The 17,844-nt window shown below is 45.5% G+C and overlaps 1 protein-coding gene across 3 annotated transcripts; it reads right to left on the reverse strand.

Moving 5' to 3' along the window:
- Window positions 1-288: 288 nt before the first annotated feature.
- On the reverse strand, window positions 289-14,589 carry Cgref1 (cell growth regulator with EF-hand domain 1). 3 transcript variants are annotated; one of them, XM_046441455.2, is made up of 6 exons: window positions 14,449-14,589; window positions 3,444-3,546; window positions 2,185-2,250; window positions 2,028-2,098; window positions 1,773-1,894; window positions 289-1,577 (listed from the first exon to the last, which is right to left on the reverse strand). In XM_046441455.2, the coding sequence occupies exons 2-6, from the start codon at window positions 3,527-3,529 to the stop codon at window positions 1,005-1,007; spliced, it is 918 nt and encodes a 305-aa protein (XP_046297411.1). In that variant the 5' UTR covers window positions 3,530-3,546; window positions 14,449-14,589; the 3' UTR covers window positions 289-1,004. The 3 variants fall into 3 exon arrangements, with proteins under 3 accessions (XP_046297411.1, XP_046297412.1, XP_058434412.1); XM_046441456.2 differs by lacking the exon at window positions 14,449-14,589 and adding an exon at window positions 14,270-14,403; XM_058578429.1 differs by lacking the exon at window positions 14,449-14,589 and adding an exon at window positions 10,644-10,706.
- Window positions 14,590-17,844: the final 3,255 nt, after the last annotated feature.

A 17,844-nucleotide genomic window follows, 5' to 3' on the forward strand; every position in this document is an offset into this window, starting at 1 on the left:
GTTCCACTCAGAGGCCCCAGAGCCAGGAGTCAGCATGCCAGACCACAGGCCAGGGAGCAGGAGCCAACTCTGTGGTTCTGTGGGGCCCTCATCGTCCAAAAATACCACTTCCCAGAGTCTGTCGTGTGGTGAAGGTGCAAATGTGGCCCAGATACAAAGTGTTGCTGTCCCTCTGGTAGGTCAGGTCCAAATGGTCCAAATCCTATTGTGGCCAACTCCCATATTGGAGTTGGCACAGGAATGGTGACTCCATGTAACGTGATCAAGAGCATGGGTATCAGCCTGAGCTCTGAATTCAATTCTGCCATTTATTAGCCATGTGACACTTTATGGCCCATTATTTAACTCCAACTTCTGCAATTCCTTTTATGTCAAATGGGGCTAATTCTGCCTGGTCATAGAATTATTGTGAGGATAAAAATCAGACAACCTAAAATGTCAGCATCGTACTTGGTATATACTAAGCTCTCAATAAAATGATAGTTATTACTGATATTACTGGGGGGTGTTGCACAGAGACAGGGCGATAGGGACCATCTGTCCTGAGCTGCAGAAGGGCACAGGGCATCTGAACTCAGGGAACAGGAGGTTGTTTGGGCCCCAGGGGTAGACTGAGCCTTCTTCATGGAGTTATCTGCAGCTAGTACTAGAGACTCTGCTGTCTTGGCACCCCAGGCCCAGGCACACTGGGAAAGCTGAATTTCTGCCCCTCCAAGAGGCCTGTCTAGTTCCCAATGCCCTGTGCCTGCCGGGGATGGACTGGTGGAGAAATGGCCCAGGGGAAGAATTCATTTCATTGTTTATTTGTTGTTTGGGCCTGAAAGCTGTCCCCTAACTTACGGGGCCCCCTAAGCTCAGAAAGACCTGCACAGAAAGACCTGCCATCCACTGGGGCCAGAAAGGGGACCCAGAGGTGGTCCTCATTCCAACGTATACACCCCCACCCTTTGAGCTTATGTTCCTTCACAGAGAACACAAGGGACACAGGCCTGTCTCCTCCAGGCTTACATCTCATCATTGTCCAGTTGAATATTATGGACCTCAAACTCATTTGGGGTGTTCTTGGACTCCTGTGTTTCTCCTGGAAGCTCTTTGCCTTCCCTTCCATTGTCCCTAGCCACTGCCTGTCCCGGGGCCTCCCCTCCAGGACCTGGGGCATCTCCTTCAGCATCTACCTGTCCCCTGGCCTCCCCTCCAGGACCTGGAGCATCTCCTTCAGCCTCTACCTGCCCCCTAGCCTCCCCTGTGGAGCCTGGGGTATCTCCTTCAGCCCCCGCCTGATGCCCAGCCTCCTGTATAGGCTCCAAGGATTCCCTTCTGGCTTCTTCCTGGCCTCCGGCTTCTTCTCTGAGACCCAGGGCTTCCAGGGTTTCTTGTTTCAGTGGGATCTTAGCCAATGGGGGCTGTCTTCCAGCAGCTTGTAGTTCCTGAGGAGCTGGAGCGAGGGGCTCTCTGGGCTCTGTATGCCCTGCATTCCCAGGGGCCTCTCCTGGGAAGTTGATGAGCTCTGCAGGGGTCATGAGCCCATCCCTATTCAGGTCCTGGGTCTCGAGCACCTTGTCCACTACCAGGATCACCTGTGGAAGCACAGAATCACCATGGAGTCTCTAGTGTCCAAAGATGTTCCCCGGAGCCTTGTCCCTTCCCAATGCCCCCCATTCCTGCCATGCAGGATCTAATCCCCCTCCCTCTTACAGGAAATCTGTAAAGAGTCATGATGAAAATATCCAAAGTGCCAAGGAGCTGGTCTCCTGGTCTCCAGCAGAGCTTACCGGGTTGATGGGAAAGTCAGCAGCCCTTGGAGCCAGAGCTGCTGTCAACATGGACAAGAGCTCCAGGCCATCCAGCTGTCCACTCTGGTCATAGTCATGGAGGGCAAAAAGGTAGAGGAGAACTGGGGAGGAGAAGCTGAGTTAGAAGAGGCCCTGAGGACGGGTGGAGAAGGCAGGAGCCAACAGGGCAGCCGGGGCTCAGTCCCAGTCTGGCTGCCCTGAGCCTCCCAGCCCAGCAGCCCAGCAGCCCCTCACCCTGTTCCCGATTCATGTGCTCTGGCTCCTCTTCCATTCTTTCTAGTCCCTTTAGGTAGTTCTGCAGAAGTCTGTTGGGAAAGTAGCAAATCAGCCCCGGCAAGGCCAGTCCCCAGGCCTGACATAGTCACCCAAGGACCCAGCCCAACCTACTCACCGGAGCTGCTCTGGGCCTGGCTGGAAGGGGTTGGACAGGGTCTGCTGCTGAGCTTCAGGGTCTGGCCTGGAGGAGAGAAGGACCAGCGTTGCAGAGAGCCCAACCCGCCAGCCTTCCACCACTGTATCCCAGTAGAGTTCTCTCCCCAGAACCAAAGGGAGTTGTTCTCTCAAATTCCCAAAACCCTTGTGGGGAAGAAGGCTTCCGGACTCCTTGGATTTTGTTTTTGCAATTGCCTTGTTTAGATGTTCAGTGAAAACCCAAAGAAAGTATCAGGTGAAGGCCAGGTGCGGTGGCACTTGCCTGTAATCCCCGCATCTCGGGAGGCTGAGGCAGGAGGATCAGGAGTTCAGAGCCAGCCTCAGCAAAGCGAGGTGCTAAGCAACTCAGATCCTGTCTCTAATAAAATATAAAATAGAACTGGGGATGTGGCTCAGTGGCCCAGTGCCCCTGAGTTCAATCCCAGTGTCCCCTCTCCCTACAAAAAGAAAGTATCAGATGAGGTAGAGGCCAGATGAGGCCACACCTTATAGACGCAAGTCAGGGGCCTAAGAAGACAGTCCAATGAGTGGAGGACAACATGGATCATGGCAGCCTACTCCTTCATTGCTGGGAGCCAAGGAGCAGGTCTCTACCTAGGCCTGGCAGTGTCACCCAGGTTTAGATAGATAGACAGATCGCAATTAACTATTTTTTTCAAGGAGAGGGTGCATATGTCAAAATGTGCTCCCAGTTCTAGATGGAGCTACCTGTTTGCCCTTGTCAGTGCAGGCTTGTAATCCCAGAAAGCTGGCAGGAGTTGTTGCAGTCATTTTGGTCACAGGTGCCAGCCTTTGCCACTCTTCCTATATTTTTCTCCATACCTACCCAGTATATCCAACTGCACAGCATAAATAAATAAGACCTTCAAAAAGTGATTCTATAAAACAGAAGTGACGTGGGAATGATGTCTATTTCTTTGGTATTCCCACAAGTAGGTCTTGATTAGAGGACCAGAGCCCTTTTCCTGGCCTCTGGCTTCTTACTGGCGCTTCACCCATATTGGAGCTGAGTTCTCGGCTTCCAAAGGGCTTCAGCCAAGTGTTGAATGCCAATGTTGTGACATTCTGATAGGCACAGGACAGGTGGTTGGGGTGGGGGATTCAGAGTTCAGGGAGCCTACTCCCCAGTCCCAGCTCCCAGAGGCACCCACCACACCCTCTGAGTTCTCCCAAAACTCTCCCTGGTCCAGCCTAGGCCCTGCCCTCCTAATCCCTTACCTTGTGGCGCCATCCTTGGGAGCAGCTTGACTCAGCGGGAGCAGCAGCAGTGGCAGCATTAACGCTCTCATCTGCCAAGGTGACATCCTTCCTAGAACTGGATCTGGGAATGGAATTAGGGTGTCAGGGGACAGGGGTGTCTGCCACCATATTGGGAACCAGTTGGGTCAGACAGAAATGTCTTCTTTCCTTGCCTCTACCTGCAGTGCAGGGGACAGGACTCTTGCCCAGGGAAGATTCCTGGGTGGATCTTAGCACATGGCACTGTGTTCAAAATCCATCCTACTCCAGCTCTAGCCCATAAGAGCAGTGCTGGGGGGCAGGGGCCCCTCCCCAGAGTATATGCATTCTGTCCCTGTCAGCCTGCAGGGTGCTCAGAGAGGTACCACCTTAAGTGGCACCTAACTTTAGTTCAGGTCACTTGTTTTTGTTTATTTTGCAGTGCTAGGAATGAACCCAGGGATTTATTTAAAAAAATGTTTTTTGACTAGTAAAGCAATCTTCTACTGAGCCACATCCCCAGCCCCAGGCCATTAAAAAAAATTTTTTTTTTTTGTAGTTGTAGATGGACAGAATGCCTTTATTTTATTTGTTTATTTTTATGGGGTGCTGAGGATCGAACCCAGTGTCTCAGGCATGCTGGCAAATGCTCTGCCTCTGAGCTGCAGCCCCAGCCCCCAGGCCATTTGTTTTATAGACAGAAAGGGAAAAGACAAGATTAGCTACTCAGGGAGTCATATGAAGACCAAGACCTAAACAGAGACACAGACAGGGAGACAGATTGTTAGCTTGTGCTTATTAAAAACACACTGGAAGACAAATCCAAAAAAGGCACAGACTCCTTGAAAAATTCAAACTAAGGTATAGACTGAAAGCACCAAATCAAAGTCCAACCACAGTGGCCCAGGAGTTGCTGTTTACCAAAGGCAGTTAGGAAAAGCAGATCTCAGTATAAAGGAAAAAATAAGAATTTCCCCTGAGAGCTATATTATGTAGGTTCATACGCCAAAAAAAGAAGTCACTTGATTATATGGAAAGAGTCAAATTGGCGGAGCCAGGGTTGTGGCTCAGCACTAGAGTGCTTGCCTAGCTGCATGAGTCACTTGGTTCGATCCCTGACACCACATAAAAATAAGCAAATAAAATAAAGGTATTGTGTCCATCTACAACTAAAAAATAAATAAATGATTTTTAAAAAGAGTCAAATTGGATCAATTGATGAAATCAATCAATTGAAAACAAAACACAAAGCTTTCTGATTAGCTCCAGGTGTGTGTATATATTAATGTGAATTTTCCAGGAAGTAAAAGCCCACCAGAGTTCAGCTCTGAAACCCTAAACCCATCGTCAGATGCTTGATGGTCAAAGCAGAGGATCAGGAACCCCCTCACATGGTACCCTACACTCTGGCTGACACTGGATTTTCCTAGAGGGAGGTTTGTTAGTGTAGTTAGCTCGAGATGAAAAGGAATGGTAGAAGGGGAAATGAGAGACAGGGTGGCTATAAAAGGGTCCCTAACTGGCAACTGACCTAGAAGACTCAATACCCATTGTGCCACACCATGAGGGCTATAGAAAAGTAGGTAGACCACTCAGAGCCACTGAAGGACATCACCAGTCTCCCCAGCTGCTACATTCCAGAAAGAGATCGATCACATCCTTCATGGATTTATGGGTGCACATCATATTGCCAAGGTCACATGTACCCACAAGCTGCTCTGAGGGTCAGGTGACTATTATATGACCTTCTGCTGGAAATGCTAGGTCAGAAAGGACCAAGTGACCCAAGTACGCAGGCACATGCCATGAGGGATTGAACCCAGGTGCACTGAGCTACCTTTTTTATGTTTTATTTTGAGACAAGTTCTTGCTAAGTTGCTTAGGGCCTCACTAAGTTGCTAAGGCTGGCCTTGAATTTACAATCCTCTGGCCTCAGCCTCCTGAGTTACTGGGATTACAGGCTTGTACCATCATGCCTAGCTGCTCTCAGTTTTCACACAGCACAGGCATATGACTTCCCCCAAAACAGGCAATAAGCAAGACAACCTCTGGGCCCAGAGAGGCATGGCTACCTGCCACTCCAAGATTTAGCTCTACTACAAATTCCCAACTCCAATTTGGGCCTATAATAATTTCCATTGGTAAAGCCTAATCATTTCATTAGGTCCCTGGCTGATCTGTGGAGCCCTCTCTCCAGGGTGTATTTCACTTTCTCTTTCCTTTCCTACAATAAACCTGCTCTAATCCCTGCCCTGCTGTACTTCTGTTTCTGCACCTGAGTAATTATCCTAATTTTAGGTATTGCACCCAAATACTGAGGATCATTTAGAGTTGACTCTCAACTTCTAGAAACAAGTTCATAACTTTCATTCAATTCTCCAAGAGTTCCACAACCCCTAATAAAGTCCAGAACCACTGCTAGAGTGGACATCAATTTCCTGTGAGGGGTGGAGCAGATGAACATCTGGCTCATGGGGAGATAAACGAAAATTCTACCTTTTTGAGTGACCTTGAGCAAGAATCTACAAAGCATGGAAGTCCACAAAAAGGTGAAGCCTCAGTGATGGTAGAACCTGTCTTCATTTTTCTATGGGTATGATTGGCCCAAACAGCCACAGTGAAGACACATAGTTTATTGGTGTCTCTAAGCCCCAGTCACCAAAAGAATGTTGAAACCACAGCTTCCCTAAAAGTGTTTGCCAATACCAGCTAGCACTTACAGATCCTTGGGTTTTAGTTGTTGTGCCCAGAAGGAGAAAAGGTCTTGGGCTTGCTCAAGATAGGCAGTTGGCACTGACATCTCCATATCAACATGTCACCCTCAAAGGCATATAGACCAGTAGCTGAGTGAGCCAGCAAAATGCCCAGACTGCCACGTCTTGTAGTATGATAGTAAGTGTCCCAAAGAAAGAAACTAAAAAGTTGGATAAAAATAGAGTATCTTTTCAAAAGCATCGAGTTGGCAAGAAATTTTCAGTGCACAAAAGCACCGTGGAAATAGTAATCTGGGAGAAAAGAAAGCTTGACGTCAGCTTTTGCCTCAAGAGTGGCCGCCAAACTCAACCCACATGAACTTGAGCTAGCAGTTTGAGTGCTGCACGTAGCAGAGGAGATCAGCAATAAAAGTTGGGTTCACCAATATGAAGAGATGAATAGGAAATTTCCTAGGTGAAGCTGGCTCCAAAGAGCTATGTCTTCAATACAAGGGTGAACAAAAGTTTGCCATGAAGAAAGGAAGCAAATCTGCCTATCTTGACAGTGGCACCAGGTAGAGGGAGGAAAAAAATTCCCCTGAGAATTTGATTTAGCAGGGAATTGAACCCAAGAGTACTTAAACACTGAGCCCCACCCTCAGCCCTTTTTATTTTTTATTTTGAGACAGGGTCTCACTAAGTTGCTTAGAGCCTCGTTAAATTGCTGAGGCTGGCTTTGAATTCACAATCTTCCTGCCTCAGGCTTCAAGGCAATGGGATTACAGGCATGTGCCACTGCACTCGGCTTCCCTGAGAATTTGTTCTAATGTGGGTATGAGGACTGGATTAATGCAGATGTATGGTTCAGAAAACCTAGAACCATAAATAATTTATTTTGAAGGCGATTTGGTTGGTCGTGGCTCCAACTGACTGACAGGAGGGACCCAACTCCAATTTGGGCCTATAATAATTTCCATTGGTAAAGTTTCAAGAAATTTGAACTCACAGCCAAAAAGTTATAAATATGAGAAGGAATAAGACATTGTGAGTGAAAGTCAGCAGAACAAGAGCAGGCAAAAGTAGGCCTGCAAAAATGAAATTGCTATATTGGAATTATCACACATGAAATATAAAGTAAGTGTATTAATATACTTTAAGAAATTGAAGGGAAGCTTGAAACTATGAGAAAGAAATGAGATTATAAAAATGATCATGTCTGTAATCCCAGCAACTCCGGAGGCAGAAACAGGAGGATTACAAATTCAAGGCCAGCCTCAGCAATTTGGCAAGGTCCTAAGCAATTTAGCAAGATCCTGTCTCAAAATAAAAAATAAAAAGGGCTATAGCTCAGTGAAAAAGTGCTTTGGGGTTCAATCCCCAGTACCCAATCAATCAATCAATCAAGTAGACTTGAAGAACAAAATCAAAATTTTTAGAAATAAAAAACTAATTTAAAAAATGCAACAGGTAAGTTAAATAGATTAGACATAGCTGATATGAAAATTAATGAGCGGGCTGGGCCTGTGGCTCAGCGGTAGCGCACTTGCCTGGCATGTGTGAGGCACTGGGTTCGATTCTCAGCACCACATATAAATAAATAAATAAAGGTCTATATCAACAACTTAAAAAAATTTAACAAAAGAAAATTAATGAATTGGAAAATAGATCTGAATAAATTATTCAGAATGAAGTTTACTGAGTTAAAGATAAAATATAAAACAAAGGTTAAGCAGTATGAAGGATGGAAAAAACAATAGACAAAATTAGATAGAAGCAGTATTTGAAAAGATACTAGCTGAGACTTTTCCATAAGGTTGCAAAACACTAATATTCCAACCCAGGAAGCCCAACAATCCCACATGGACTAAATAAACAGAAAGACATCTCTGAACCTATTGTTCTTAAATTATAGAACATCAAGAAAAAGAGAAGGTAAGGTGCTTAGACTGACAGCAATTTCCCCACAGTAAGTAATGCCAAAATGCAGTATTAGAGAATTTGTATGTGTTCAGAGAGCAGGAGTCAATGCTATTTTAGAATTCTGTTCTCAACAAAATTATCTTTCAAGGCTATGGTTATAGCTCAGTGTTATAGCTCAGCTTAGCATCAATTCCCAATGTGGCAGGAAAAAAAAAGTCTTCAAAGAAGTAAAATGAAAACAATTTTAGATGAACAACTTAAGGGAATTTATCATCAACATTTCTTCATCGAAGGAAGTTCTAAGGAATAATTTCTGGGAAAGGATCTTAGAAGGGAGGTCTGAAATGCAAGGAAAAATGTTAAGCAAAGGAATTAGAGAATACATGAGTAAATCTAAACAAACAGACCATTAAGCAATGATAATTAGGTTAATAGATGGAGCAAAAAAGGTCTGAACTACAATATATAACAATAAAACACATAAAGTGAATGAAGTTGGTTGTTCGGGAAGAGAGTGGACAGGTTGATTAATTTTATCAAACATGCAGCTTAAAATATAAAAGTAATTGCTAAGAAAAAATAGAAATGGAATGTGCAATATCACAACGAGTAGAGGAAAAAATCAATGAAATTTGTTTTTTCTGGTATTAGGGATGGCCGCATGCATATTAGGAAAATGCTGTTTCATGGAACTACATTCCCAGCCCTTTGTACTTTATTCTGAGACAGGGTCTCACTAAGTTCTCCAGTCTGACCTTGAACTTATGATCCTCCTGTCTCAGTTTCCGGAGCAGCTTAGATACAGGCGTGCACTACTGAGCCTGACATGAATGGATTTTTAAAAAAAAAAATCAATTCAAAAGAAGGCAGGAAAATAGAAAAAAGAAATCAACAAAACAAAAAATAAAATAAGGTTGTAACAACAAACCCAAGTATATCAGTAATCATAATAAATACAGAATATATAAACTCATCAGTTTAAAAAAATAGAGATTATCTAAAGGTATACAAAATAAAGTATACTTATACCCAATTTTCAAGAAGTTAACAAAGAGTAAAGGTCCAGAAAGACTGAAAGCAAAAAGATGAAAAACAATAAAAAGGTAATACTAGTCCATAGAAAGCTGGTATAGTTTTACTGACATCAGACAAAACAGACTTTAAAATGAAAATACTTTTTATAAATAAAAGAGGACTATTCCAATGGCCCAAGAGACTGAGGCAGGAGGATCACAAGTTCAAAGTCAGCCTAAGCAACTTAGTGAGACTTGTCTCTAAGTGAAAAATAAAAAGGGTTGGGGATGTGGCTCCATGTCTAAATGCCCCTTTTTATTTTTCAACCCATTTATTCAATCCCCAGTACCAAAAAAAAAAAAAAGTCTAAACCTCTTTATGGTGAAAGAGACCATAAGTCAAGTTCAAGGAGACAGTGATAGCAGCTAGGGCTTGGAGGATACCTGAGTCCTCAGTGGGTGCAGCCTCAGCAGGGAGTTGAAGATTGAAATCTCCCTTGAAACCCCCACAGCCACTGAATAGAAATCCAAGAATTGCAGAGTTGTGTGCCTCCTTTCCTAGGAGGTTAGTGGGAAGGCCCTGCCTTCAATGGGCCTGAATGGCCAGGCAGCTGGATGAAACATGGGTAAATGAGCCAGAGAGATGCTTTGTATCCAGTCTGCTGGTGTGAAGGGTGGGTCAGCTGGAGGTTCCAGTCTTTATGGTGAAATGAGGGGTGCATATGAGAGGACCAGCTGGCCGGAAAGGGCAAGAAGGAGAATTCCAAAAGGTGAGGATCCTGGGCTGGACACCACAGAGGATACTATGGTGCTATCATTTAAATCTGGATATCCTCCAAAAGCTCTTGTGTTAGAGGCTTGGCCCTCAGCTTGGTGCTTCGGGAGGTGGTAGAAACACTAAGAGGTGGGGCCTAATGGGAGGTTTTCAAGTGTTGGAGGTGTTTTAAGTACTGGATTGTGAGACCTGAGTCTCTTCTCTTTTGCTTCCCAGCCATGAGGAAAGCAGCTTTATTCTACCACACACTCCCTGCTATGATGTGCAGCCTTATAACAAGCCCCAAAGCAATGGCCCCAACAGAGCATGGATTGGAACCTCCGAAACTATAAGCCAAAATGAACCTTTACAAGATGGTTACCTTAGGTATTTGTTACAGTGATGGAAAGCTGAAAACCCACATGGGAAGTACCATAGATTTCACATGACAAAGACCAGAGGGGCAAACATCCTTAGGAAGGAAAGTGTTAATGTGTGTAGAATAAAAATAAACAATAACAATTTAATTTTTTTTCTGTTTTTGCAGTACATCAAACCCAGGGCCTCTACATGTTAAGCATATATATGTTCTACCACTGTTAAGCACATGCTCGCATTCCCAGTCTATTTCTTTAATATTTCTTAGGCACCTACTATAAGTGAGGCACTATCTTATCAATACTAAGCTGATAATTGGGCTAGTACCACATTTCTTATTCTTTTCCCCCCTTTAGTCTTTAAAATATTTAATAAGAAAAGATATAAATGTTAAAACAATTAAGAGAAAAAAAAACCAGAATTTGGGTGCAGTGGCACACACCTGTAATCCCTACTACTCAGGAGGTTGAAGCAGGAGGATTGCAAGTCATGAGCCTAAGGCCAACCTGGGAAAATTAGTGAGATCCCCATCTAAAAAGAGAGAAAGAATCAATTGCTAAGGAAGGGTGGTCTAGCCCAAAGTTCAAGGGTACAGTCCTTGACCTCAGGCTGCCTAAATTCAAGTGCAGGTTTTGGAGTTCACTAGCTGAGAGCCTTCTCCATCTCAGGTCTGTGACATCAGGCTGATGAGAGCTCTCCCCAGGGCTGTAGGGAAGAAATGAGACAAGGCCTGTAGGGAAGAAATGAGACAAGGCCTGTAGGGAAGAAATGAGACAAGGCCTGTAGGGAAGAAATGAGACAAGGCCTGTAAAGTATAGCACCTGTTATACAATTAGAACTTTTTCCTTCTTAAGTTCTCCTGGGCTGCTCTGCAGTGGCTTCACATATATCCTCCCTCCTTGTCTTCCCACCTGGAGCCTCTCTAATTGCTTTCTCCTCCCCATCTGTTCTCTGCTGGGACCTAGGCGCCAGGAGTCACTGGAGTAATTTACATCCTTCAGAGCTGTCAAAACTTATTATAGGCTTAGTGTACTGCCATCCGCTAGCAGCTGCCTTTCAGAAGAGACATTTGGGAACTCCAAAGACTGATTTTCTGGTGGTGGCAGTTTGGGCACAAGGGGGAAGCACCCTCCAACCCCACTGATCTACTTACTCAGGCCAACCATGATGGTTCCAAAAACATGTCCACAAAGTTTTTTATATTCCTGCCAAACCTGGAGTCTAATTCCCTTCCCCTCCCGTTGCATATGATTTGGGTTTAGTGGCTTGCCTCCAGTGAATTGTTGAAATGATGCCATGTGATGGCCAGGTCCAGGTAGTTTACACTTAGTTCTAGTTCCACCCCCCTACCCACTGCCATGTGGGAAAACTACATTGGGATAGAGATACCTGGGGAACCTAGAGCTTCCCATGGGCAGTGAGCAAACTTTACCAATTCCAATCCCCAGCCTTAAAGGTGTCCTAATAAACACTGAAAGAATAAAAATGTACTTGTCTCCAACTACCCTACCCAGACTGCACTCAAGAATAAAGTCAACAGAACCATTTTAAGCCTCTAAGCCACCGCACCCCCTTTAAGACACCTGCATAAGAATAGCTCCAAAGAAAGGTAGAAAAGAAAGTGAGAAAAATCTATGCATCACTGTTTGTATGTGAGGGGGAAAAAAAAAAGGAGAGGATTCCCATGGCCCAGCTAGGAGGTGAAGAGTTTATCCAATAATCTAGTCTGCCAGGGAGCAATGCCAGGGCTAGGACTATTTTCAGCCCCAAGTATGCATTCAGGGTGTCTGATGCTTGGGGGTAGAGTGGGTGGAGTCTGCAGGCTGGTGATCATTTGCAAGCATTAATAGAGCACCTGGTGGAATTCCAAAGGACACAAGGGCTCTCCCCTATCTTCTATTTTAAGTCATTACATTTTAAGATAGTGTGTTCAGTCAAGAATTAGAATACCAACTCCATAAGGGCTGGCCTCGTGGGTGTGCAACTTGTGTAGTCACATAGGGCCTTGCTGGGTTGGGCTGGGTCCTTGTACTTAGTCTAATGCTGTGCTGTCACTGTCTTGAAATTCTCAATCATTTTTGCACCAAGACTTGCAAGTTAGATACCTGGTTCTGAGCCCCACCCACATGAATCACTAACTCTCTCCTCCTCTCAGTCCTATGCATCCCTTACATATGTAACTATCTAATATGTGTAGAGGACAGAGAATAGCTTCAGAACTAGCCGGACTCATTTTCAGCTCCCAGTTCCACTACTGACTGATTATCCTGTGACCTTGGATCAGTTAATTATCCTCACCAAACTTAAGTTACATTGTCTGCTTACTGGAGATAATATTTACCACACAAAGTTGTAGCAACTACTAAGTGGATAGTAAATTTCTTCGTGCACACACTAATATAGTGTTCTTTTACTGCTGTCTCTGCCTCTAGTGTATTCTTCATACACACCCATATCAGATAAATCTTCATTTGCTAACAATGTCCTTCTCCAAACTCTTCAGTGGCTCCTATTTCTATTACAATCCAGAGTCCTTACCTGAGCATTCAAGGCCTTCTATAGATATCAAGTTATCTTTGATTCATCTTTCAGTGTTCTATTACCCTAACACTCTGCTTCAAAAAAAGTCTCCTAAAAAACTTTTCACTTCACTTTCCAAGGCTTGGGTCCAAACTGTTCCATCATCAATCTGAAATATCCTGGACCCTTCTGACAACTTCGGCATACATTGTAGTTCACTTCAAAAACTTAAATAACTGCATGTGAACTTTTAGAGTAATATTGTTTGTGTGTGTGGTTGTTTTAAAATTGTGTGTGTGTGTGTGTGTGTGTGTGTGGTGTTGCAGGGCAAACGGGGTGTCATTCATTCTAGGCAAGTGCTGTATCACTGAGCTACATTCCCAGCTCTAATGTTATATTCACTTAAGTAATGCTTCCAGCTGTGACATTTTTAGTACAAGTAATCCACCTCCATTGTTCAAAGAAAGTCAGGTTAATGCCTCATGTAATGTGTAATGAGGTTGGTATAATGTAATTTGTTCCTATTTACACATTTTAAAGCATTTACAAAAGCTTTTGTAAGCAACAGAAATAAAGGAGTCCTTGAACCACTGTTTGTCAAATAAAAATGTTCCTAAGCATTTCCTATAATTATCATGTTCATGAACATAATTAGCCTAATAAACACATAAAGCCACCATAACTGTTACTTAATAGGATATAATTCAGTAAAGTTATTCACATACACACACACACACACACACACTCACATTGACCCTCCTGCCTCAGATTTTTTCAAGCTTTTGCACCAGTGCATGGGAGGAGAGCTCAGCCTTGAGGTTAGACCTCTTATTAAATCCTACCTCTGACACTGCTATGTGATCTAGGCAGGCTGCTCAACCTGAGTCCTGGGATCTTCGGTTTTAAAATGAGGCTCATATAATCTCACCAGGGTTTGGGGAGGATGCAATGAGATAATGTAGGCTAAGTGACTGGCAGCAAGCAGGTGCTCCTTAAGTATTTCAGATACTCTAGGACATGACAGGGCTCTAGGTTATCTTGTGTAACTTCCCATTCAGTGCCAACATTTTTTTCCACAGTATCCCCATCAAAAGGCCATTCAATCTCTGCCCAAATAGTCCCAGGACAGGAACCTAGCATCTCACAGGGCGTCCATTCCATTTCTAGCTAAGTCCGACTGTTAGGAAGTTAACTGAACTGAATCCTCTGATTTATCCATCCAATGCCACTGGGCCTCCCAACATCCCCACCCTTACTTGTAAGAAAGGAGAGAGTGGTCTACAGTCAAAGGTGCAGCACACCTGAGCTGGTCTGGGCCCAGCCACTTCCAGCTAGAAGACAACCCTGGGCCCTTCCCAAACCTCCACCTCGCCATCTGTCAGATGAGGTGAATCTCCAGCCAGCTGCCCTCAGCCGCCAGCTGCCAGGGCTGTTGGAGCAACACCTCGCATACGCGAGGGAAAAGCGCTGGGGGCGGGCGGGGGGGATTCTGGGACCCATCATCAAACCAAGGGGCCTCAGGGGGCGCTTTTCAGACCCTTCCTCTACCTGCTCTCAAGGATGACCTCTTCCCAGCGGTGCCAAGAGGCGAGGGCCAGCTCCAGTTGGGTCCAAGCCGCAGGGATGCAGAGGAACTGGCTCTTAAGATCCCGACCAGAGGCAGGAGGCCGCCTGGCCCTGGCACCCGGTACCCGCCCACAGCCCGCCCGGGGCGGGGTCGGACCCACCTGCTGCGGAGGCGCTGAGCCGGGCTGGGGCTCCGGCTTCGGCTTCGTGCGAGCTCCAGGCTGCCGCGCCGCGGGTGCCTTGCCACCAGCCGCCTGCCCTCCCCCGGGCGGCTCCACGTGGCCGCTCCACGTCGCCCGCCCGCCTGGTTGCAGCCGCCGCCCAGGGCCGGGCAGAGTCCGGAGCTGCGCCAGCCGCCGCCCCGCCCGCCTCCCCTGCCCCCGCGGACCACGGAGCCCTGCGATCCCGCGGGAGGAAGGGGCGGGGTACCGGTGTCACTGAGACCAACAGACTGGTGAGGCTGGTGTGTGTGATAGACACACACACACACACACACACACACACACACCTAGAGAGGCAGACAGAGGGCAAGGCTGGTACTATGAGAGGGTTTAACTGTGGTCATGCCATGGGTGCAAGTGGCTCTGCTTGGGAGATGCAGATGTATGTGACAAAATAGAATGGAATAATTTACTCTTTTCATGTGTGATTGTGGCTGGTGTATGCAGCCATGGGTAAGAGGAACTTGACACAGTGGGGATATTTTGTGTCTGTGTCCAGTGTGGGCATGGGCTTGAGAGAGTATGGCCAATGTATGCTTGATCGTCTAGGTGTGTGATAGTATGGGATTCAAGCACTATATGTATCAAGGTATATCTGGGTGAACTCTTCCGGAATTGTTAGTGATGTTCAAATGACACTGAGCTGCGACTGCTGTTTCCAGTGAAGGTGTCACTGTGTAACTGAGGAATGGCTCAGTCGCATGAGGGGAGGGTCAGGTGGAGTTGTCAGGAGAAACTATCACCACAAGGGCCATGGTGGCAGCATTGCAATTGTGTGGCTGTAGCTTTGTGATCAAAATGAGGTTGTCACCTGCTTTTGTCCTAGTGGCCAGTCCCTCTACCTAGGTTCTGCACTGCATCCTCACCCACTGACTCAAAGACTTAGTTCTTTAAATGACCTCATGTCTTGATCTTCAGCTTCCCCCTCTCCAGCAGACCTTCCATCAGCAGTCATGACAGCAGCAAGCCATTCTCACCTGTTATCCTTCCTATGGGGAGTCTTGATGGCCACTGCCTCCTTGGTTCACAATATCCACTCCTCCCTCCCTCCCTCCCTCCCTCTCTGGGCATTTCACACCCCATCTGTTCAGTGTTTATGGCTAACATAACTTCCATCATCTCTGTTATGGGTTCAGTTGTGTCCTCCAAAAATTTATATGTTGAAATCCAAACTCCTAGTACCTCAAAATGTGCCTTAATTGGGAATAGGGTCCTTGCTGATGTAATTAATTAAGATGAGGTCAGTGGGTGTGGTGGCACACACCTATAATTCTACAACTTGGGAGGCTGAGGAAGGAGGATCACAAGTTTGAGATCAACCTGGCAACTTAGGGAGACCCTGTCTCAATATAAAACAAAAAGGGTTGAGGGTGTAGGTCAGAGGCAGAGCACAGTTTAACCCATTGCCTTGAGCATGCTCAAGGCAATGGGTTAAACTGCCCTACCAAACAATGGGAATGGGGCTTCAGAGTTCCCCTTCTGCAGTTCTTGCTGCACCCCTGCCCCCCGCCTTTATTGGTATCGGAGATTGAATTCAGGGGCACTTAACCACTGAGCCACATCCCCAGCCCCTTCTGTCTTTTCTGTACTGTGAGGTCAAGTAGGTGGCACTCTCTCTATATATATATTTTTTAATATTTATTTTTTTAGGTGCAGATGGACACAACACAATGCATTTATTTATTTATTTATTTTTGCCTTTATTTTTTTTATGTGGTGCTGAGGATCAAAACCGGATCCCGCCCATGCTAGGAGAGCACTCTACCACTGAGCCACAATCCCAGCCCCTTTATGTGGTGCTGAGGATTGAACCCAGGGCCTCACATGCTAGGCAAGCACTCTACCACTGAGCCACAACCCCAGCCCCAGGCACTATATTTGAAGAACAGACCATCACCAGACAGTGAACACGTTGGCACTTTGATCTTGGATTTTTCAGCCTCCAGAATTGTGAGAAATAAATTTCTGTTGCTTATAAATTTCCCCAGTTTGTGGTATTTTGTTATAGCAGCCCATAGAGACTAAGACAAACCTACGTGAAAAGGGAGATAGAGATGCAGGTAATGCTTCTACAAGCCAAGGAACACTAAGGATTGTGGGCAAACCACCAGAAGCTAGGGGAAAGGCATGCATGGAACAGATCCTCACAGCCTTCAGGAGGATCAACTGTGTTGACATCTTGATCTTGACTTCTAGCATCCAGAAGTGTTAAGACAGTAGTTTCTGTTGTTTACAATACTTTGTTCTAGCAACCCTGTAAATTAATGCATCATCTAAATGCTAATGACTAGCAAATCTCTAATTTCCATTTGTAAGTAAGAACCTACTAATTTGAGAGGTCAGTGCCATTGAAAGAAAATTTAATGTTATTCACAGTTACCCTAGAGATGAGAGGCAAGGCAAGCCATGCTTGGCTGCAAGGAGAAGCACCAGTGCTTCAGGAGGCAGGCAGAAGCAAGAAGGCAAAGGCCTCAGCCTTTATTGGGGTCTTCTTCGTGGGAAAGGCAAGGAAGAGTAGGGGGATGTTTAGGATTAGCTAGTTTGAATAGTTCTGGAGAGCTTCAGAATGTTGGGGTTATCCCTAGTTGTGTGGCACCAGGTCCTGGGGTGATTTAGGGTAAGGGAAATATTGGTTTGGAGTGTGAGAGTTAAATAAAGGAAGTGGCTCAGAGTATGGGCTCTGGATCACAGGGGAAATGTAACAACCCTGGCCACTAGTTAGACCCTGAGATTAGTTGATGCCAAATAGAAAAATACAGAATCTAAGAAAACACGGAACAACTACCAGCACCTCAACTCTACATGTCTGAGTCTGAATGCATCCTTTTTCTCCTCAAACCTTTCCCTCTCATGGCTTCCCCATCCCAGGGCAAACATCCCTGCCTCTGTGTAGTTGCAAACCTGGGAGGGTCATCCATATTTCTCCTTCTGCCCCATCTCCAACTACTAGCACATCCTATCTTGAAGATTTATTTTTATGCTTTTTTTTTTAATGGTACTGGGGATTGAACTGAAGAGCACTTTACCACTGAGATACATCCTCAGCCCCTTTTAAAAATTTTTATTTTGAGACAGATTCTCACTAAGTTGCTTAGGACCTTGCTAAGTTGCTGAGGCTGGGGAACTTGTGATCCTCCTGCCTCAGCCTTCTGAGTTGCTGGGATTTACAGGTGTGTGCCCCTGCACCTGTCTATCTTGAAGATTTTCACTCCTCTCTCTAGCTGTCCTCAAGTCTGGGCAGCCATCTTCTGTTACTGGAGTGTGGGTAACAGCCTCCCCATTGGCCTCTCTGTTTCTGTTTTTTTCTGCTTGTTTTCCTTCTTCCCCAACCCGAGT

The sequence above is a fragment of the Marmota monax genome, unplaced genomic scaffold (genome assembly GCF_021218885.2).
Source record: "Marmota monax isolate L192 unplaced genomic scaffold, Marmota_monax_Labrador192_F-V1.1 WCK01_AAM20220418_F8-fsc00010, whole genome shotgun sequence".
In the NCBI taxonomy this organism is placed as follows: Eukaryota; Metazoa; Chordata; class Mammalia; order Rodentia; family Sciuridae; genus Marmota; species Marmota monax.

Bases quoted from the DNA above. Each gene is read 5' to 3' on its own strand.
- Cgref1 (XM_046441455.2), bottom strand. From the start codon at position 3,529: ATGTCACCTTGGCAGATGAGAGCGTTAATGCTGCCACTGCTGCTGCTC. The intron at 1,895-2,027 runs GTGAGGGGCTGC...TCTCCTCCCCAG, and splicing joins GCACATGAATCGGGAACAGG to TTCTCCTCTACCTTTTTGCC. The intron at 1,578-1,772 runs GTAAGCTCTGCT...GTGCTTCCACAG, and splicing joins CTGACTTTCCCATCAACCCG to GTGATCCTGGTAGTGGACAA.